At 47.1% G+C, this 22325-nt stretch overlaps 3 protein-coding genes across 3 annotated transcripts; 1 reads left to right on the top strand and 2 right to left on the bottom strand.

Moving 5' to 3' along the window:
* Positions 1-15270: 15270 nt before the first annotated feature.
* MYCFIDRAFT_177501 (uncharacterized protein) lies at positions 15271-17295 on the top strand (the record flags this gene model as incomplete). Its single annotated transcript, XM_007931269.1, has 16 exons — positions 15271-15368; positions 15408-15516; positions 15543-15690; positions 15722-15877; positions 15903-15959; positions 15985-16039; positions 16069-16158; positions 16186-16242; positions 16269-16487; positions 16522-16554; positions 16583-16609; positions 16646-16752; positions 16779-16882; positions 16915-16949; positions 17022-17143; positions 17168-17295. 16 exons carry the CDS (start codon positions 15271-15273, stop codon positions 17293-17295), a joined length of 1545 nt encoding a protein of 514 aa, XP_007929460.1.
* A 285-nt stretch (positions 17296-17580) lies between these two features.
* On the bottom strand, positions 17581-18898 carry MYCFIDRAFT_141188 (uncharacterized protein; the record flags this gene model as incomplete). The annotated part of the gene is made up of 3 exons (XM_007931268.1): positions 17581-18226; positions 18284-18525; positions 18575-18898. 3 exons carry the CDS (start codon positions 18896-18898, stop codon positions 17581-17583), a joined length of 1212 nt encoding a protein of 403 aa, XP_007929459.1.
* Positions 18899-20992: 2094 nt separating this feature from the next.
* MYCFIDRAFT_212080 (uncharacterized protein) lies at positions 20993-21740 on the bottom strand. Its single transcript, XM_007931267.1, has one exon. The coding sequence runs from the start codon at positions 21343-21345 to the stop codon at positions 21163-21165; it is 183 nt and encodes a 60-aa protein (XP_007929458.1). The 5' UTR covers positions 21346-21740; the 3' UTR covers positions 20993-21162.
* Between the last annotated feature and the right edge of the window lie 585 nt (positions 21741-22325).

The raw sequence follows: 22325 nt of genomic DNA, 5'->3' as shown, positions 1-22325 counted from the left end.
GTTGCTAAACTCGTCCCTAGCGAACGGGTCCTTGCCTTTATCGTACGGAACTAGGTCTTTCGTAACGGTAGGGACATCTACTCTATCGAGATACAAGCGCTCGAGCGCGTTACGCGCTCGCGTACGGCGCACTAGTCGCTATACTATCGACTAGTAGTCGTCGTACTCGTACGCTAGCGAAAGCTTACGCTTAAATGCCGGATCTATCTCTACTAGGATTGTATAGAACGCCCCTAGACTAGATAAACCGCCGTACCTATAGTACGCAAAGGGATCTAGATTTTCCGCCTCCGGATCTTTCTTAGGGGATTCGAGGTCGCCGAGAAGGCGACTAAGAGCGTCTAGAACTAGGTAGATACGGCCTAAGCGATATACTATACTAATACGAAACTAGGATAGGTATAGGGATACCCGTACTAGCTTGAGGTTCTGTTTGCCCGTATCGGTCGTCGTAGTTAGCGAGACCGAGTTAGTAAGGCCTACTACGGCGTAGTAATCCGTAAAGATCGTAGTAGGGTGCGCTAAAGCGTATATTAAATAGCCGATTTTTCTTACTATCTAGACAATCCCGGAGTATTCTAGCTCGGTTAGCTAGTACCTTTTCTCCGCGTTACTTAATCTATAGCTAAGAAACAAAATCGGCTAGATACGGTAGCGAGGGAATAGTTGCGCCTTACCGTATTCGTCGAAGAGCGGCTCCGGATCGCCCTTAACGTAGTAGACTACTACGCTATACCCGAACTCCCTCGAGGAGTCTATATTAGCGTAAAGTCGTCTAGAGTAATCGAAATAATAGAGAAACTTAGGCGATCTAAATATAGACTAGAGGTAATTAAATGCCTTAACTAATTCTAGGCGATGCTCTAGATTCCTCCCTAACGGAGTCGTCGCGACGAGCCGCCGTCTTCTATTGCCTATTAGTAGGGCTCCCTTAAGCAATCTAGTCTTCTCGGCCTATAAAGGCGCGGCTATCTGCGCGTAATAGGGTATATACTAACGGAGCTAGTTAGTTAAGCTAAGGTAGTATTCTAATTTCTAGACGGACTCCGGGAACTAGAGCGAGGTAATCGCAGCGATTTTCTTATCGCTCGTCGCGAGACCTAGCCTACTAACGTACTAGCCTAGCAATATCGCTAATAGGAAGCCGAGAAATGTCTTCTTCGGACTAATACTAATAGATATAGCGTCTAGTAGGCGAAAGACCTCCTCTAAATAGCGTAGATGCTCCTCTAGCGTCTGCGAGAATACTACGATATTATCGATATATACTCGAGCGAAACCCCGATAGTCGCGTAGGATACGATCTAGCTTCCGCTAAACGAACTAGACACTATTCGAGTAGCCTATAATAGCTACGTTAAACTGCTCCTGCCCGCGATAGGTGTTAATCGCTAGCTTATAGCGATCTTCCTTACGTACTCCCTATTAGTAGAAGAATATTAGGCAGTCTATAGTGCTAATGTAGTTGCATCCTACTAGGAGGCCGAATAGGTCGGCTTAGAGCGGAATCTAGTAGCTGTCCGGTATAGATATACAGTTTAGGGCGCGAATGTCTACTACCGCCCTAGGCTTATTAACGTTGCCGCCCTTCCTATCGGGCACGCGCTTCTAAACTACAAACACGGGGAACCCGAAGGGTATTAGTTTGGTAGTGAACTCTATTTTGCCCTAGTTATAGAGATCTTCGTATATCTTATCGACTACTTCCCGATCTCGCTTTTCTAAATTAATTACCTTTAGCGGAGGGAGCTTGTTAAGGTAGTTAGGGGTTGTAGGAATCGGCATATATTTAGACTCGGGGATGTTAACAATCGTGCGCCGATCCGTAAAGAGCTTAGGATATTTTTCTACTACTGCGGCGATTGCGTTAGCCCGATCGGGCGCGCTATAGATAGTTATACCTAAGTTATACTTCTGCTCGAGCTCGGCTATTGTTATTAGCGCGTTTGGATTTAGCGCGGCTAGCCTATAATCCTCGGCGTCTACGTAAAAAGCGCCTTCGAAGGTAGAATCTAGCAGCGTACTAATTCGCTAGCCGGCTTTTAGAAGTGCTTCGGAGGTAGAATTATTACGGACTTGCGCGTACAAGAAGGACGAGTCTACTAACTAGTTATATACCGACACTAACGGCGGCGATCTAGCAGACAATCCCTAGGCAGATCTATATAGTTGTAGCACTAATCCTGCTTCTAGCAAGAAGTCGCGTTATCGTAGTAGATCGCCGGCAAAATTAACTAGGACTATAGTTACCGAACGAGGTAGGAGCAGGACATCGTTTGCTACGCGGATAGGGCGATTTAAGACCGGTTTACCCTTTTTCCGCTTTACGCTAACCTTAAAGGTAGCGTTGCCCTAATTAGCTACCGTAACCTTCCTCGCTAGTATGTTAATCTTTATGCCTTTAATAGCGACCGCGTCTATTCCTTATAGGACCTTAGCCTTTAGACTCGGGACTAGGTAAACCTCGCGGACTATATAAGCGAGCGCTACCGTGCCGTCCGCACGCTACGATAGTATATAAAAATCTAACTAAATATACTCGGATATAGCCTAAGCTCCTACGATACCCCTAATTTTAAGCGGCTTACGAAGATAGAGAATCTAGATATTAGGGCGCTACTAAAGTACGAATACTTTATCGGCGAGAGTTATAGTATAGCCGGTATCTAAACAAATCTACTCTATAGCGCCCTAGGGCGAAAATCGGTAGGGAAACGTTATATACTAAAAGTTACGAAAGGCGTAGCCGCGCTATACTAACGGTAGCGCTATAGATCGGTAAACTATAGGATTGTCTAGCAATCTTTGCTATATAGGCGGCGGCGGCGCTAATTTCTTCGAGTAGCCGGTACGAACGTAATAGTATAAGAGATTTCTCGACGCGAATTCGTAACCGTATATCTTATAGGCGTAGGCGGACGAAAGATATAGACGAACACTAGAGGGGACCTTAATTTCTTAAGGGACTTCCGCCGCGAGCGAGAGAGGAGTGCCGATACCGCTAAAGTAGGCACTATACTCGGACTAATACGAGTCCGAATAATATGCATCTTCGCCTAGGTCGCCGAAGTAACCTTACTTAACGGGTTAGGAGTCGTCCGCGTCCTGCGACCGGTCCTATAACTGTTCTAGGTTAGCGTCCTCGGCCCTATAATAGGCCCGTTTAGAAGGAATCTGCTCCGGGGCTTCCTCGCTACCGAAGTACGCTTATTAATGATTATTCTAGCGCGGCTTCGTATTAGCGGCCCTATCGAGGCGCTTTAGATCCCTCTAAGGGAAGAACTTCTTCTATAGCTCGCTTCCGCTTGCGTTAGGTTGCTAATTGTTCTAATAGTAGTTATTAGGGCGATTCTGCTATTTGTTAGTATTAAAACGGGCGCAATACTCGCCTAACGATCCGGTTCGGCTAGGATTATTCTTCTAATTCCGAGTACCGTCGGCTCTCCTTAGTAGATTATCGCGACCGACTCCCTAATAGTTAGGCTAGCGACGATTCTTACCTCTAGTAGCTATCTGCTCCTATATATAGAACTTCTTCTCGTAGGCTATAACGAATTCGTCCGTCGTCGTATCCTCGTCTAGTTCGAATAGGGCCTCCTAGAAACGCGGCTCTAAACGGCGATAGGCCTGCAGGATCTATAGTTCTTTACCGAAGCTAGCGTCGCCCGCTAACCTTATCGTCGTAACAATATAGTCCGTAATCGACTTCCCTACTCTAACGTCCTTCTACCTATACGACTACTAGTTAAGTAGCTTTATCGCCTTTACTACCGAAACCTTCTAGCGCTTGCTAAGCTTCTCTTACTAACGCTTAATGCCGTGCCCCTTGCGAAGATAGCGGCGATCTTAACTAGAAATCTGCGCCTAGTACTAGGTCTATACAATTCCGCGGAAACAAAGGGAAATATTAAGGCGAACCTCCTCTAATCCTACGATATATATATAGTCCTTAGCCGCCGAGATAAAGGCGTATACCGATCGGTAGGTTATTTTGTTGCCTACTAAGGCGTAATCGCCGTCGCTATATTCTATTATACTTAGCGTCGGGTCGAAGAATCCTAGACGGGCTAGATCGAACCTAGGACAGTGCCGATAGTCGGCCGGTTCTTTAGAGTCTAATTCAGACGAGGAACGATCTCTGTAATAGCGATAACGGCGAGCCCGGCGATACGCGCTATGTTTTCCGCTATAGTAGCTATTATCGTCGCTCGACGAGCTATTAGATAGCGAAGGGGAACCGCGAGCGCGATACTTTCCCTTCCGGTTCTTACGCTAATAACCGGGATTTAGCTCGCTATACTCCGTATAGCTATTGTATCAGTTAGCGTCGTACGAGCTACTATTTTACGTATAAGGGCCTAGGGTATAAGCTTGCTAGTAAGCTTGTTAGTAATAGCGAGGATTATCTAGACGAAATTAGCGCGACTAGCCTATATTCCCTCTAGTGTAGGTAGCGTAGCCCTAGGGCGGCGCTTGTTAATAGTAGCGAGGGTTATCGGGAGCGAATTGTCGTATCTAGCTAGGAGCAGCCTAGCCCTAGGCGTACGTTTGCTAGTAATATAGCAGATCGGGAGCGAATTAGCCCGTCTAGGTAGCGTTTCTATTGCGTTTAGGCTTACGAGCGGCCTAGCCCTAGGCGTACGTTTACTAGTAATTGTGTAGATTATTAGGAGTAAATTTGCCTATCTAGCTAGCATTCCTATCGCGTCCCGGTTGCTAGTAGTAGCGAGGATCTCCGCTAGCATTCCCTCCGCTATATATAGCGTAATTATAGCCTTAATCACCGTCTAGACCTAACCGCGGGCCGTAGCTAGCCGGTTAGCCGTCGGGCGAGTCGTTTAGATCCTATAGCGAGTCGCGGCGGCTGTTCTCGGAAACTAAACCGGCTCTCTTAAGTCGCGACCTCTAACGCCGGCTAAGATAGTCCTCGACTTGCTCTCGGAACTCGTAGCTATAGTAGCCGTCGCGGTCCTCCTACCCTAGATCGTTCTAGCCGGCGTAGGAACAATCGCTGCCTACGATACGCGAACGATCGTCGCGACTATTATCGTAGTCTTCGAAGCCCGCCTAGGAACCGGTCTAATCCGGTTAAGGAGAAAGGCATTATTCTATAAGAAATTAGGCGAGGCGGTTATCTAAGATAATACCTCGACGTAGTGCCGACTCCTATAAGGCATATAGGCGCTACTAGTCTAGTTATTTACGGATCTCGCTACGATCTAGCTCTATCGTAGACCCTATAGATAGCGGACGCTAGTACCGGCTACGAGGCTCGCTATTGCCTAGATTTCCCCTCGTTAGCCCGCGGCCTCGCGGCGCGTCCTTATAATTGCGGTCTATCGGGCCTCGTCTGTTATCTAGCGGAGGGTACGGCGAGGATTCCTACGGCGAGGATTTATCGCTAGAGATCCTTATTAGTAACGGTCTACGTAGAAACACAAAGGGCAATATACTATCTATATAATTATTAGGACGTCGCGCGCGTAGTTGTTCCGAATAGGTAGTAGCTCTAGGCGGTCGATGCCTACTCGGAGAGGGTAGTAGTAACGACGCCGCCTACTAAGTAATCGGCGAAAACTCCGGTGCCCGCGAAGAAGGCGAGCGATAAGTAGCCGGATCGGGCTACGGGCGTTACTCTCCTACTCGTACTCGTTTAATGTCCGCGGGCGAGTATACCTTAGGGAAAAACTACTTATAATAGTGCGAATCGCGAGTGTTCGGAAAAGCTACTTTTAGTTCCTTAACCGATTGTATTAAGGTGCCTTTATCGACTACCTACTAGCTAGGGAAGTCGATCCCGTCGAGGGTGTATAGGTATAGCTCGTCGATCTTAGCCTAAGACAGTAGTAGATTTCCTAGTCGCGGGTAGTATTGCAGGACGTAGGAGGCAAGCAGGTCTATACGGCCGTACTTTGCTCTAAGTTAGACTGCAAAATTCTCGCTATGCCGGACGTAGTAGCCGATAAAGGTACAAATACGCAGGATATAAGACTTAGTATCTAGTAATCTAAGATTACGGTACTAGGGTAGCGGTCGGACCGCTAGTTTAATAGATTTGTGCTTCTATCCGGGTTAGAAGCGAAACGAAGCGTAGGATTAACGTAAAGCGTTATATAGTAGAGTATCGTTACGGAGGCTGTCCGGATTAGTAGCAAAAGGTAGTTTGTTAACTAGTTAGGGCTAATCCTTCCGTTATTCCTCGAAAGGTGCCTTCCTAGGGATACGGGGAAATAGCTGCCGGCCGCTAAAGCGCGGCTGCCTACCGAATCCGCGGTTAGGCGATTCGGGTATATAGTGTATTAGTATCGGCGAGGCACTATAGTAGGTAGCCGCCGACTAGTACGAAATAGTATAAATCGAGTAAATATCGGTCGTAACGTAGCGAGTCGAATCGTCGCGGTCGGCGCTAGATCGGGGGAATCCTTAGCTAATCGTCTCGGTTCTCGTCGCAATTAGGACTAATAGCTCGGTTCTAGTAGAGGAGTTGATTAGTATAGAAGCTAATTAGGTCGTAATCTTTACGAAGCTACTAAGTTGTTAGGATACGCTCTATAGAGCGGAGACGGACACGATTCTAGTATGCAAAGATAATTAATTGTCAGTTAGTTACTAGCCTAGGAAACTATATATATCAATCGTCCTAATCTACGGTAGGATCGACAGTATCCGGAGTAGGATCGGCCGCACTACTGTCTAAACCGTAACAAAGAAAGAGATAGAGCTTCGCGATAAGATTCCTCGGATTTAGCGGGAGTTCTAGAATAACTATCTGCGCGAACAATACGGTATATATCTACGTAAAGTCGTCCTTCGCTACCTCGGTAAGGATAAGGCAGTATATACCTAGCAACTACTAGTAGTAGAAGATTGCTATAATATCTATAACCTAGAACTAGACGCTCTTTATATCGATACACCTCTAGAGGGTGTTACTCCCCCGAAATTCAAGGCTCCGAGAGCCGGCACTCGTCTAGCAATTGGATTTAGTATACTAAAGGATTGGATATTAAAGCGGCCTGCCCTTTAGTATCTAGATTAGTTAAGCCGTATTCGATTCGACCTTCTATCGACTAAGGTTATAGACGATCCGATTCTAGCTAATATCGCTAATATCTTTACTGCCGCTAACTTAGTTAATAAATAGAACGAGAGTATTACTATCGATTAGGATCTCCTTAAGTAGAAGGCGCTAGTATTTATAGACTAGTTCGAGAGGCTTTAGTAGTATAAGCAACTATTCGCTACCTTTTAGCTAATCGATACTCTAAAAAGCCTTAGTCTAGAGGTGTTAACTAAGTAGCGTACTATTTATAATGCGAGGAAGAGGGCCGAGGAAGATAGATAGAAGAAGGCCGAGGAAGAGGCTACTCGAGAAGCGGCTCGTAGCGCCCTAAATATACGTCTATCGGATACTATACTACTACCTATAATGCCCTTTACTCTATAGCAGCGCGCTGCTGCTCTAAATAAGTTAAGAAGCGGTATTGTAGGCTCTGCTAGCGTATAGGCTAACCTCCTTTATAGCCGTAACACTTAGGTATTAGGAACTCGAGGCTAGGAGCGCCTAGGCTTATCTAGTAGTCTTAGTCTACGTACTTAGCGATAGCTACCTCTACAGATTAATCCGACTGCTAAATAGGTATATACTCGAGCTAAGCGGATTCTTAGCACCGTTACTCGTACTAACGAGGAGCGAGGTCGCGTATTGCGTACTAAGCCTAGACTCTCGGAAGCGGGTCGACGTATAATAGGCTCTTAAGGTAGCTCTCCTAGCAGGCGTTAATACTACAATTGGCGGTGAAATAGCCCTAGAATAGCGCTAGAAATGGCACTAGAAATAGCACTAGAATAGCGCTAGAATAGCGCTGGAAATAGCGCTAGAAATAGCGCTAGAAATAGCGCTAGAAATGGCACTAGAAATAGCAGTAGAATAGTAGTAGAGTTAGCATTAACAAGATCCGTTATAGCTACCCTTCTATTATATCCTTATAAGCTCGCTAAGTCCTCGTCGCCGACTACAATCTCCTCGTCCGACTCGTTATTATCTATCGGTTCGTTAGGCCTATTCAGTTCTACGAGAGCTAGCTAAGCTGCTTCTGCGAGAGCTAGCCTAGTTAAGCTGCTTCTACGAGAGCTGGCCTAGTTTAGCTACTTCTGCGAGAGCTGCTTCTACGAGAGCTGCTTCTGCGAGAGCTAGCCTAGTTAAGCTGCTTTAGCTGCTTCTACGAGAGCTAGCGTATAATACCTAGTTAAGTTGCTTCTATAAGAGCTAGCGTATAATGTGTAATACCTAGTTTAGCTGCTTCTGCGAGAGCTAGCGTATAGTGGTGCCTAGTTTAGCTACTTCTGCGAGAGCTAGCGTATAGTAGTGCCTAGTTTAGCTGCTTCTACGAGAGCTAGCGTGTAGTGGTGCCTAGTTTAGCTACTTCTGCGAGAGCTAGCGCTAGAATTGGCACTAGAGATAGCGCTAGAGATGGCATTTAATAAGGTCCTTCCTTACTACCCTTCTATTATATCCTTGTAAGCCCGCTAAGTCCTTGTCCTATCCCCGGAAAAGTAAGCTATAATACTACGCTCGATCGCGTTGCTTCTATAAGAGCTAGCGTATAATATAGGACGCCTAGTTGAGTTGCTTCTGCGAGAGCTAGCGTATAGTAGTGCCTAGTTTAGCTGCTTCTGCGAGAGCCGGTATATAATGTAGGATGCCTAGTTAAGCTGCTTCTGCGAGAGCTAGCGCTAGAATTAGCGCTAGAATTGGCATTTAATAAGGTCCTTCCTTACTACCCTTCTATTATATCCTTATAAGCTCGCTAAGTAGGCTCTTCTATTATGTCCTCGTAAGCTCGCTAAGTAGGCTTTTCTATCGTGTCCTTGTAAGCTCGCTAAGTAGGCTTTTCTATCGTATTCTTTGCAACGAGGGTTTGTAGATAGTTATAGGTGTCGATAGTCGTATATGTCGATAGTCGTATATATCGATAGTATATAAGAGCTAGGCGAGAAGCGTAAATTCGAGGAAGCGATAAGGATGCCGAGTCCCGCTAAGACCCCGGATTTAGTATAGTAGAGCGCTTAATTAGTAGGATTAAACGTTATAGCTACTTCCTTCCGCGTATTTATAATACCGACTTTTACGACTTTTACAATAGCATTACTAATATAGCGAGATACGTCGATTTAGCGCGTTTCTAGCAAATAGCGCTAACAAAAGTGTCTAATACGATAACAACGGCCGCCTTAGGCACTAAGAACCGCCTCCGAAACCCGAGAAGTTACTAATACTACTAATACTAGCGACACTAGCGACACTAGCGATACTAGCGACACTAGCGACACTAGCGACACTAGCGACACTAGCACTATACTTATTGTACCGCAGCTATTAGTACTATAATATATACGGCAAGGATAGATACGTAGGGCGATAATATATATCGAGCGCAAGCACTCTTCGAGAAGCTACGATAGCCCTCTTACGTTAACGCCCTCTATTGCTTAGACTCTCCTAGAACGATCATTCCGATAACTAGTTACTATACGAGGCAGAGAAGAACGAGCAGTAGCGTCCGGGGATCTAATTAACTAGCGGTACTAAGCGGCTATAGAAGTATACACTCCGAAGCATACTAGAATTATATATAGCCTATATGCTACGCGTAATGCGCAACAATTAACGCATTCTATTACTAACTATAGTACAAGGTATATAGGAAGGGACTTATTAAGCGAAATAACAACAGCTTATTCGCTAAAGCGATACTTATTAGTACCTAGATAACAATAGAGTATAACCGCGCCCTTAGTATTAGAGACACCGCAAAAAAAAAGGTTGTCGAGCGCGTTGCAGTCGTATAGCAATATTAATATGCTTGCTAGAAGAGGAGGCGCACTATAGTCGGATAATAGTCTTAATACGCTTTCGGATCGGTGCGCACTATAGTCGAATAGCAGTCTTAATACGCAAAGGGCTGCAGTCGTATAGCAGTAAAGACTAAGACTAAGACTAAGACTAAGCGCCTTCGGGCTTGATAAGTACACTAGAGGCCCTTACATAACGACTAAGGTTATTATAACTAACAGTCCTAACGAAGGCGTTACGCCGACTTAACTAGATACGCGTATATTATCCTATAAAGAATCCGAACGTAGGAAGCCTGTAGCCGCTACTTAAGGTGTACCTTACTAAAGAGTTTTTACCAAGTTAGACCTATAGTAATGCTACGAACCTATTAACCTACTTAGTCTATTAACCTACTTAGTAGGAGAGTCGCTATCGAGCCGCTACTTAAGGTATACCTTACTAAAGAGTTTTTACCGAGTTAGACCGTTAGCCGCATTATAGGTGTACCTTACTAAAGAGTTTTTACCTCCGCTAATCTATCTAAGACCTCTGCAGTTTGCACTAAGACTACGATGTTCCAATAAAAACTATACTCTTTCGGTTAAATGCATAGTCGACGCCCGCTAAAGCTATAGAAAACAACCTACTCGCTAGGAGAGTCGCCTTCGCAACGTCTTGCGTCGGCAAAGCCTATCGGAGACCTTAAAAGAAAAGAAGGACTAAACAAACTCTACCGATCGAGGAACCTTAACTAACTTAAGCGGTTCTATTAGTAGCAAGCCGTAGGACTAGTTAGGAGATAGTGTTAATCGCTATAGAGCTACCTATATACGACAAAGAGGTATCGACACTATTATATACGCCGACAGCTAGTATATTGCTAGGGGTGTTAGTATATTAGTGTATATAGAAGAAGAAGAAGAAGAAGAAGTTAAACTAGGAAGCGTAGGTCTATATTAGCGCATCGTAGGTAAGGTTTGCCTCTACTAATAGGATTGCGCTATTTAGCTATAATAGCAAGGCAACAATAACGGCTATACATTATCGCACTTTTAACGCAATAGCCGCCGACTGCTACTAGTTAAATGCCTAAGGCTAGAATTGCTAGCGACTAGAGGCATTATACGCCTAGCCTAGCTAGCTATTAAGCTATTATCGTACGCCTAGCCAAACCCTTCGTAGCTAGCTATTAAGCAATTATCGTACGCCTAGCCTAGCTAGCTATTAAGCAATTATCGTACGCCTAGCCTAGCTAGCTATTAAGCAATTATCGTACGCCTAGCTAAACCCTTCGACTTTATAATTACCCTCGACGAGGCACGCACTCTAGTCTACCGCTACTACTTCGCCGCCAACCGCCTAGTTAATAGGGCTATCGTTGTCGACGGCAAGCGCACTTATAAGATAAAGCTAGCACCTAAGAGATAAAGCTAGTAAGGAAGGCCTAAATAGTAGATATAGCAGGTTAGATTACTATAAACGAATACAAAAGCTATATTCATTTATTCCTTAGTCGCTATAACCGCTGCCCTTATCTATATCTTAGTTACCGCCTGTCGTATCGACTACTTTAACCTCCGCATCGATAAGCTAAGCCTATCTATTAGCACGTTAGATAGCATCGACCTACTTAGAGTCGGTCTTATCGATAGTAGTACCCTATATATTGCTACGATTAGTCGTAGCCTTACGACTAGCCTTAGTAGCCTCTATGTCCTCTACGACCGTATCCGTAATAGTAGAACGACCTTCGAAGTACTCCTTATTGCTTTAGTTAAATATAGCGACCTTCTCGCGGATCTAATCGCTACTAAGCTACTAGATATCGTCCGATATATGCCTACCGTTATTGCTATGCGGAGCTATAAAGCTATCCGAGAATAGCTTCTCTACGCGGCTAAAGACGTTAATAGCCGTATTCTTATAGGTATAGTAACTGCTTAGCTTAATACTAGTAAAGGAGGTTATTATATTACGCAGTATACGAGCCGGCTCGCGGTTAAGTGCGATCTTCTTAAAGGTTGCTAGCAGGTTATAAGTCGAGTTACCGATGCGATTAATGTCTTCTAAGTACTCGTAGTTATAGATCTCGAGCTGCTTATCCGCCGCTATTATATAACCCTTCTTCCTATTAGTAATAATACTAGAAGACAGAATAGCTTCTTAGAGGACATTATTACAGCCTAGACTAAGCAGCTATCGCTTATATATTATTATCCGACTATAATTTCCCTGCTTAGCACCGAGGAAACTAGGGATTAGATAGTCGACGGATCGACGGAGATAACTAATATCTGCGTTACAGACCCCGAGGCGTAGGGTAAGGAACATCTTAATCTCCTATATTATCCGAGCTATAGTAGTATACTAGGCATTAGGTGCCGGCTTACTAACGCGGTGCGGCAAGCTACGCTATGCCTCGATAGATAGGAGCTTCTTATAGATGTCCTACACTATCTCTAGGTATTGCTAAGCGGTTAGCCTAGATAGGGCCTCCTTAACTACATCTATACGGCTCTCCTTACTAGAGATTACAACGCGGCCCTGCTTAGATAACTACTTAATAGCCGCACCGACACTACGAGCCCGGAATATAGTCTTAAGAAGCCGAAGGATCTCGAAGAATTTTAGCTTAATACTGCTAACCTTGTTCTCGCTATACTAGAATATAGCATCGCCCTTTGCTATCTAAGCGCTTAAAAGAGGCTTCCTATCGCTGTTCTTATCCTAGTACGTACGCAGGACAGTGAATATATAGTTCATTATAGTGTAGAACTAGGCTAGCGATATAAGGAGGCTATCGCGCTTATCGTACGGGTCCTTATTCTCGATACTCTCGTTACGCACGCTATGCCTACGCACGACGGTTATATTATCGCTATTCTATATGTATAGAGGTCCCTCTAGCCCGCTCGCAAAGTCCTTATCGCGGTCTAGGTCCTAGAACTTTAGCAGGATCTCGTCTTATATAGTATATATACCCTTAATAGTCGCCTCGTCGTTAAAGGAAATAGGCTACGAATATACCTCTATACGGGCCGGGTCCAACTCATCGATTACTAGCTATACTAGTCGCTTTAGATTACTACCGCTATTCTCGAAAATTGCCTTTACGGCCTCTAGGAACGTATACGCAATAGCCTTATCGATACAGAAGAGCGCAGTCTTAACACTAATATCGGAAACCTCCTCTCTATCCGGTCGTATTACCTTATCTTTATAGATATTCTTAAAGATCTTATTAGCGTTTAGCGGCTTGTCGTAATAGATTATCTTCTTCTTTAGGCTACCCTTCGGAATGCGCTTGTTAACGGCTATATACGAGGTAGTTATAGCTACTATCTAGTTAGTATCGCTAGTAGCCTAGTCGGTACGGTTCTATATCCGATTGAAATTGTCGATAGTACTACTATACTGCTTGTCGGGGTAGTTGCACAGCTTAGCAATTTGCGTCTCTATATAATTAGCATTCTTATCTACCAAGATCTAGATAGTCTAATATGCTAGAGTAATGTTTAGGTTGTTTAAGACCTCGATCGTACGACGACTCGCACTATTACTAACGAGGAATATTCTAAGGGCCTTTAGAAAGAATAATGCCTTAATATAAGACATAGAATATAGGACTTAAGAGGTTAGCATCGTCGTACGCTTCCGTATAATATTACGCTTGTCCGCGAACTTAGTCTAGTACTAGTAATAATCGCGACGTACGTTAGGTAGTAGATCCTAGCCGAGCAACTAATGCTATATAGGAGCGACCTATTAGATAGTATCGTCTATATCTCTAAGGTCGATTTCGAAGTTACAGAACTCCGGTTTATATATACTAAACAAATCCTTGCTAATAAGGTTCTTTAGCTTATTACGAACAATACGAGCACTAAACAGGCGATCTTCTAGAAAGGCATCGATAATAGCCTAGAGGTTCTTCTCGTATTGCTTAGAGCGCTTAGTAGTCTTGCGAGTTTTAGCAGACGCAGATACTTTGTCGCCCGGCTTACTAACTAGATACTTAATAAAGTAGGTTATACTAACCTTGTTCTTTACTATAGTATCCTTTAACTCCTTATAATACTTGTCGAGGAGCCGCTTAAGCGCAACGTCTTTGCTAGTATAGCGTGCAATTTCTAGGGCCTCTTTATCTTTATCTTTATCTTTATCTTTATCTTTATCGCGAGTATCTAACTCCTCGTTACTACTAGGATCTTCGTCTTCTTCGCTAAGGTCTTTATCTATAGTCTCCGACTCTAACTACTTATCTTCGAAGTCGCTAACCCTAGCTATATCCGCTAGTCGTACGATAGTCTCTAGTGCATCGCTTAGGAAGCCGCTTATAGAGTGTATCGGCAATGCTACTATCTGTTTAGGAAGAGGTAGACCGACTAGAGCGTACTAATAACCTAGCTAGCCTAGAAGTAGCGCATTATCTAAATCCTAGTCTATTAGATCGCCGCTATCGTCTTGCTACTAAGGCGGAAGGATTAGATTGCCTTTATCATCGTAATTATATACTATTATCTTACTAGAAGGTTCGTTAGATATCTTAAAGGACTCGAGGCCTGCTAGCGGTGCTAGTAGCGGTGCTAGCAGCTATAGTAGTAGCGGTAGTGCTAGCGGTCTGCTAGCGGTAGTAGTAGCGGTAGTGCTAGCGGTCTACTAGTAGTAGTAGTAGCGGTAGTAGTAGCTATAGTAGTAGCGGTAGTAGCAGCGGTAGTGCTAGCTATAGTAGCAGCGGTAGTGCTAGCGGTGCTAGCAGCTATAGTAGTAGCGGTACTAGCAGCTATAGTAGCAGCTATAGTAGTAGTGCTAGTAGCGACTTTTAGGTGTTTTAACTTTAGCTTTAAAGTCGCGTCTGCTATATAGTAGCAACTTAATAACTATACCTCGGATAGACTTATACTATATATAAAAGGTGTTTAGAAATAGTCTACGAAGGACCTCGAAGTATCGAGTCGGCTATAGGAAGGTTATCGATTGCCCTCGAAGGCTATAGAGTAGTTAGTAGGTATCGGACGGAATTTTCGCCTATCTAAATAATAATTACTAGCGTTAGGAGAAGGACCTCTAAGTATTAGCTAGGCGATGCGGTATATTATATGTTAAGGTGTTTCTAGCAGTATAGCTAGCCGCCTAGCAATTTAGATAGCTATAGTCGAGTCGGCTTAGTAGAATAGCGAAAACTTAATGCGCTAACGTCGTATAGACTTGTTTAATAAGTAGAATAAAGCGCAATTAGCAGGGCTACAACCTCCGCTATTTAGAATGTCTTATATACGTTATAGTGTTGTGTTAGTGTTTAGTAGGCTGGTTTCGTACGGGTTTATATTAGGCTCGTAGGCGAAGAATTGGGTAGAGTGCTCGTAATTGGTTGTCGGTAAGTTCGGAAGCTAGCCCTAATTACTAATCTATCACGTGCACTCGGTCGCAATATGATCCCCATTCACCTTTACGCAACTCAATTCTTCATGTCCACGAGCCTGAATGGAGGTAGGTCATCTTATGACCTTCATCGCCACGTCTATTGGCTGTCTAAAAGCCGACCTCGCTGACACTGCATGTTCGCCAGTTCCAACAGAACCGTTACTATAAGGCTGATCTGTGCGGCTTTCAAGATGCTTCGGCCGGCTTCAGGTCCAGATCAGCTAAGCACGTTGTACTCACGGGCGTGGAACCAGGTATTTGCACCCCAGAACAGTCGTAGTGGTATTGTATCTCATCAGCAGACCATCTCTGCACACGAGAGAAAATACTCCAGCCCAGCATGCACCCAGAATTCATGCCCATGAAGCATAATCGACCAGATCAAAGATGCACAGGGCCAGGCCGGGCCGAGACCAGAAACCTGAGCGGTCAAATCTTTCGCGAGAGACAGTACCTCAGATGAAGCCAACGATCTCCCAGAGCCCGATGTCACTTCTCCCCAGACTCCGATGGTTTTGACGACTCCCTCGCAACAGCTCATCCGAAGGCGATCAAGGTCGAACGAAATCCAAATCGACGTATCCAAGGCCATTCGCGCGGCTCCAGACAACCCTCGTGAACTGCTGTAAGCCTCGATGAGTGGTTCAGAAATCTCTCCGCCGGGCTCGAAGACATCAAATTCGTAGGATCAACTCGGGTGGATTGGATTGTCCAATGTCCAGGCCACCAGATCGGAAAATGTGCCGCTGAGTTTTCTTGCGCAGGAATTTCCGAGTGGTGAGATGACGGTGTTTGTAACAGTTCAGCCTTGTTTCGGGGAGGTCGTGGGAGGCGTTGTTCCATATTGAGACCACGTCGTCTCCTCATAGAATCCGGGTAGAAGAATCTCCAGCGACGTGTGAGTGCCCATCATGATCTTTGAGCTCTGGCTTCACTTTCACGCGTTTGCACACGCAAAGTGAAGCGGGAGCGGGAGGCAAGTGCGTCAATTGCAACTTCATTCCAGTCCACTTCCGCATTCCAGTCAACACTCCGCAACACCACCCCCTTTGTCCACCACCACCACCACCACCACCACCGCCAAAATGCAACGCGAAGCCTACACCCCCACAACAACAGCCACTGCGGCCAACCAGCCATCCTCTGCAGCCGCCGCCGCCGCAAACCCATTCCCAACCCAGGCCACGGATTCCGCGAACCAAAAAATCCACTACATCTGCCTGATGTGCGAGCGCGACTGCTACATCGCCCGCTCCGAGCCCGTCCGCTGTCTGGAATGTGGAGAGCGCATTGTGAAGAAGGTGCCGACGAAAGTGTGAGTTTCACGCCGAAAGGGAAGGGTGAGCAGTGATCGATCGGAAACTGACGGGTGGTTGTAGGCAGAAGATATTTGAGGCGCGTTGAGGGGAGACGAACGAATCATGTCAAGTTACGGACCCAGGCAGGCGCTCGAAGGATGAATATCGTCGAGGACTCGAGGGCTGAGAATTGTGGCGAGAGCGTGAGGGGGTCGTAGTCATCGTCGAAAAGCGGTGCGATTCGACACGAGGAGAACATCCGAGGTTGCTAGCAGGGTTTTATAAACAGAAGAGCAACAACGCCATACCTGTTCTTCGTGCCGTGAGTTTCATACTTGCCTTTTCGGTACGGAGTGCCTCGTATACCATCGTACTCTCGTAGCCGGTCAGTGGTGCTTCCGTAGCTATCTATGCATACTTCGAATATTGCTACGATACGGTGCGGTACGGCCTGTCTGAAGCACCATTGATTTGATTCAAGTGAGGTGTTTCATCGTCTTCTTACTGGGCTGGTCGCTGACTTTGATCAGGACTGACGCTGAGCTAAGAGAAGCCTCTCGTGCGTATTATCGTCAGACTGTACGTCTGATTCGCAAAATTTCGTGAGCTCGCAGGGACTACGTGGCTGGGCATATGTGTATGCACGATTTATTCAAGTCGTTCTTTCGTACTCGCACAGAAGAGATGGTTGATTGTTTTAAACGCGTAGAAAGCTCCAGGCTTTATCGTGCTTGATCAATTTGACCTCGCATCAATGCTAACTTGTTGCTACGGTCAGCGTGAGTGGGCTCCGAGCCATGATCGAGTACAATTCTGTTGGCTAGTAAAGCACAATGACTTGCTAGCAACTAGCAAGCCATCTTGGAATGATTCGGTGACCGTGTTGACGCCATCTTTCTGGCCACAGACCATACTAGACTTATTCCAATCCGAGCAATCCTTTCCAACAACGCAATAACCTAAGCATAACTTTCAATCAACCTGTTCCAACCACACCCACTCCTCACCATCTCATCTCACCTACTTAGTCAAAGCCCTCGGACACCCCAAATTCTCAAACTCCGGCTGCACCCTCGACGCGAAGAACGCCAGCGCCTCAACCGTGGGCGTGACAATCCCATTCAACGTACTCGGCACAGATTGCGTGGCAAGCTGATACAACAGACAAGCCGTCTCCGGCGCCTCGACACCCAGCTGCAAAGTCCCATTCCGAATCGCCCCCCAATTCACCGCATCAAAACTTCCATCCGCTGTATTACCCCCAAAAGGCCGTGGGTTGAGAAGATACATTTTGAGAATCTCCTGGGTCACGAGACGGTTGGAGTAGGGCGCGACGCGATTGATCCAGTTGTCGGGGAGACGTTCGTGGACGAAGAAGGATTCCATGGTGGTTTGGTCGGGGATGTAATCGGGGCCTGAGGGGAAGAGTTCGTAGAGGAACGAGGCGGCGCCGAAGAGGAGTAGAGAAAGGGGACCGAAGTAGAAATTCGGGTTTTCTTCGACCGATTGGTCCCAGCGTTCGCCGCGGTATTTGGCGAGGTTTTGGAGGTTGTGCAGGCCTCCGGTGGAGCGGGACATCATGTCGTAGAGGGTGCGGTTGAAGGAAAAGTTGTCGCCGCCGCCGGTGAAGAAGTCGTTGCGGGTGAGGGAGGTGTCGCTTTCGAACCTGCATTCGTTCAATATTAGGAATGTGCTCTTGCTGGGCGGGTGAGATCGGGCTTACTTGTTGTGTCCGGCTAGACCTGGCTGGCTGCCGGTCAAGACGGGGTTGATGGAAGTGCGAGTAGTAGCGTCACAGCCGATAGAGAGCTTTCCAGTGACGAGGTCACCATCAGCCTGGAGACCCAGGAAGGCGAGCAGGTTGGCAAGGTCATAGCCGACGTTGTAGACGTTCTGCTGAGCATCGACCAGCTCGGTGTAGGTGGTGATGCCGTCGCGAGCCAGGAAGCCATGATTGGCAGCGGTCTGAGTAGAATAAGTGAAAATCATTTGAAATCGGCACAATCTCCCTCACATTCAAACCTGGGCATGGGCCTCTGATGTCCCGACCAGCTCTTGGTGCTTGGAACTGATGCGCAGTATCGCCAACTGCTGGCACTCGGTAGCCACCTCGCTCATTACCCTTCCGTCCATTGCGGGCGTTGTTGTACTGGCCTTCGGCGATTGGGGCAGCAGGCTGATGTTGAGCATTGAACGGGCATTGTGCTGCACTGCCTGGACCTTCTGGGTTTTGCTGTCGCTTGACAAAGTCTCGTGGATCAGAGACACCGGGGACGTTGACAACCCAGGGAAAGGCGGAAGCTCCAGAAAGGAGAGAAAGCGCAACGAAGGACTTCATCCTGAAGTGTTCCTCAATCGAAGGTCTCAAGGACTGATTGTCGTCCTATAGAGGAGATTGGAGTCTTGATTGCTGACCGGTTCACACTGCAGGCATCCGTGCGGTCAAGATATATCACGTCCAAACGCCACATCGTTACATCTCAAGATCCAGCTTATTGAGAACCACCGAGGAACATTCGCCGTTCATGTCGATCTCCGCACTTGAAAGTATTGTCTGAGACCATGCTCTATTGCCACAAGTAGTTCATCACGCGGGCAAAGTACATGCTGTGGGGCATTAGTGTCTGTACGGGCCACAGCTGATGCAAGAATGCTCTCCAGTTGACATTGCCATCTCGGTGATTGGATGTGGAGTTGTCAGTCGTATCAGCCACGTCCCAAAAGATCCTGCATTCGCTGTGAAGGGCCACTTGGATTCTTGACCGGGTGCCTGGGCACTCGCTTTCGTAGTCTTGGTGCTGCGGTAACCAGTCTTGGTGGTCGGACTTGGCCGGTCGTAGGTGGCTTGGCTGGGGGAAGACGTGGTCGGAAAACGTCAACTTTTGATGCCCGCGAAGTGCTGTTCAAGGCCTTCATAATCGACATCTAGATCACTGCTGGAAGAGTTGAATGACGCTGTCGAACGTCGCGTCCAGATGATACTGATGTCTGCAGAAAGTACGCAGTTAGTCTTGTACGCCATCTTGGCACGGTACACTGGGCTAAGCCGCCGAGCCGCAGATCACTTCTTCTGCCATATGACTTGCGGCAGAGGCTGGGCACCTACCCTTTTAGTCGTCCAAGATCTGGAGAAAGAGAGAAGAGCATGCGGAGGTGAAGGTCTTGGTACCAATGAAGGACTGATATCTTTCTGCTGACCACCGAGGAACTGACGCCATTGGTATGACCCTCGGTGATTTCTTTGGGTTGGGTTTAAGTTTGATGTTAAGGTGTGGGAGCCAATTCCGATGTGCCCTGGTAGGTGCAACCGTGCTTCTTGGTGTTTGACCACAGTGGCGCTCACGAGAGTTGTCTATTGAAGGCGCCACCGATGTAGTATTCTGCCCTGAAGACTGCGAGATGCTTTGCTTCAGGATGTTTGTAGGTGGCTTTTACAGCGACTGAGATGTCAGGTGGGGGTGACTTCGCATTTTGTCATGAGTGGCTAACAGCGGATCGACATGATGTGAGCAGTACTCATGTGTAAGGTCCTACTGCTGAGCAGAGCCATCATCGGTAACAGAAGAAATGCCGCTTCAGGCGCAAAGAATGCTTTAGCTTAGACGAGTTGCAGCGGCATTTTCGAGATTGAATCGACAAGCCCTAGGGTTCGATCGCCAAGAATGACTTCTGGATGACTTACCTGTGCCTCGGGCCAGAGTGGACAAGCTGTTGGTGCACTCGCTCGCGAGGGTGTTTGCATGGAGCTGATGAGAAGAATGCATGTTCTCGAACCAGCGTCCTTGCCCATGGAAGTAACAGATCCGCTCTGAAGTGATGCCTCGGGAGATTGACAGGTACCATTAGCACGAGAGCATGGTCTAACGTTTGAGCGTGGCCGCCATGTGAGCTTGGATGGTGCAATCTGCATCGGCATAGCTGAGCGAACGCACGCAACCTGGTGCAGGATCAAGTGCAGTATCAAGCACGTGGCAGCGAAGCCGTTAAGCATGAATGCCACAAGAAGACTGGAATATTGACTCCCCGAAGCTCTTTCGATTTCGATCATTGCAGGCTGAAAATGCCGAGTGGTCGCGTTTGTTGAGATTGCTTACTCAGAGGCGAAGAATCATCTGCAGACTGGTGGCGAAGAGACCTGATAGGCACGCTGGGAGGAGAGCCTCGACTCGGTAGAAGTTTGCATGAAAGTCCTTTGAATAGTCTGCGGCTTTGGTTGGTACCCGGAAGGAGACGGCCGTGTTGTAGTCAGCGTGAGCAGATCCTTTTCGCCATTCGTGCGGTTTGGCATTCCGGAGGCAAAGGCGCACAAGTTCAGTGCTCATCCCGAAGGCCTGTAGCATCCAAACCACACCTCTTGAACCGTACTCTTGCCACTGCCTTTCGAGTATTCGCCATCTCCGAAGGGCCACGACAAAAGGAAGGCAAGCTCAAGCGATCATGAGTGGGTATGGGCACAATCAAAGCATACAGGCAAGTATTCCGTCGCCGACTCACGCAAGCGCTGCGTCGCGCCCACTCATGCTCCCAGTCCACTGAACAGCCTCTGCCAGCGCAATGCTGACCCTCTCTTCGCCGTTCGCATTGTAGTGTGTAGCAGTTTCATCAATCCTTGGACGTCACAGTCTGCGCGGATGGTGTGTGACTGCCTCCCAGCTCAAGCTCTTCCCGTCGCTCCTGAGCGGCCACGTCGACCACCTCTTTCAAGATCGCACAAAAGCTGGATGAACGAGTTGAAGACTCTGCCAATGTAGCATCTTTGCGCAATCTCCCACAACAACGCACCATGCCTTTGCGGGATGATTCGCTTTACATTTCACGCTCGTAGCTCCATGGAGTATCATGTACAGGGCTCACCTTCGCTCAAGCAGCAGTGCTCTCGTCGCTAGTCTGTTGCGTTCGAGCACCGGGGACCTGGTATGCCATGTACCCACCTCTCCCTGTGACAAAATAGCGTCAAGTGTGGAAAGTAGTCGTGTGCGAAGCGATTGTGCAAGCTCCTCACAGGAAGGAGCATCAAGCGCTGCAATACCGTATATCCCTCAATTTGCAATGTCCACCAGCATGGCCGAAAGAGTCGTGCGCTGGACAGACAGCGCCTGATGCTATGCTCTTTCAGGTCATAGACTTGGCCAAGCTACTCGGATCCTGGATCGGCACACATGAATCTTGATATTCGGGAGGACGATGTAACGAGGAGAGGGAGGCTCAATCGGGTGATGCAGGGGACGTGGCGGGAATGTCGGTAGCTGGCGATGGTTGGGTCGATGTGGCGGCCGCATGAGGCAGAGGTACTTGGAGACTTGGTGGTTTCTGCGATATGGAAACGCGCCATGACGAGCTCGATTGCTGGTGAGGATCTGGGAGATCAGCGAGTGACTGCGACTGTGACTGGGCGGGTCGTGTGCCGAACAGGAGCATCATAGACGTCAGGAAAGGATTTGGTTTGTAGATGAGGGAATAGAATACTCTTCAGCATGTGAAAGGCGACTTGTGATGGCGAGTTGTTTTTCGAATCCCTGCCGATTCCGATTCCAGCTGACTCAGCTGACAATATTCTATCGTATGCGCTTCTCGTATGCTGTTCTTCGCCATCAGTGCTCCTAGCAATATTGATGGGCGAAATGGGTCCGTGATGTCGTGATTTCTCTGGTGAGTTAGTCTTGGCATGATTCGGCAGCGTTCTGCAGATTTCGCAACTCGCTCTTTCGCTGCCGATTACGGCTGCGTCGCTCCTGCCTTCCGTCTACATCATAGTGGGCCGATGT

The sequence above is a fragment of the Pseudocercospora fijiensis genome, assembly GCF_000340215.1.
Source record: "Pseudocercospora fijiensis CIRAD86 unplaced genomic scaffold MYCFIscaffold_7, whole genome shotgun sequence".
Taxonomy (NCBI): domain Eukaryota; kingdom Fungi; phylum Ascomycota; class Dothideomycetes; order Mycosphaerellales; family Mycosphaerellaceae; genus Pseudocercospora; species Pseudocercospora fijiensis.
Note: the sequence above shows the minus strand (reverse complement) of the source record. Positions and strands in the feature narration are given on the sequence as shown.

Coding starts and splice junctions, on each gene's coding strand:
- MYCFIDRAFT_212080 (XM_007931267.1), bottom strand. CDS start 21,345: ATGGTGCGTTGTTGTGGGAGATTGCGCAAAGATGCTACATTGGCAGAG.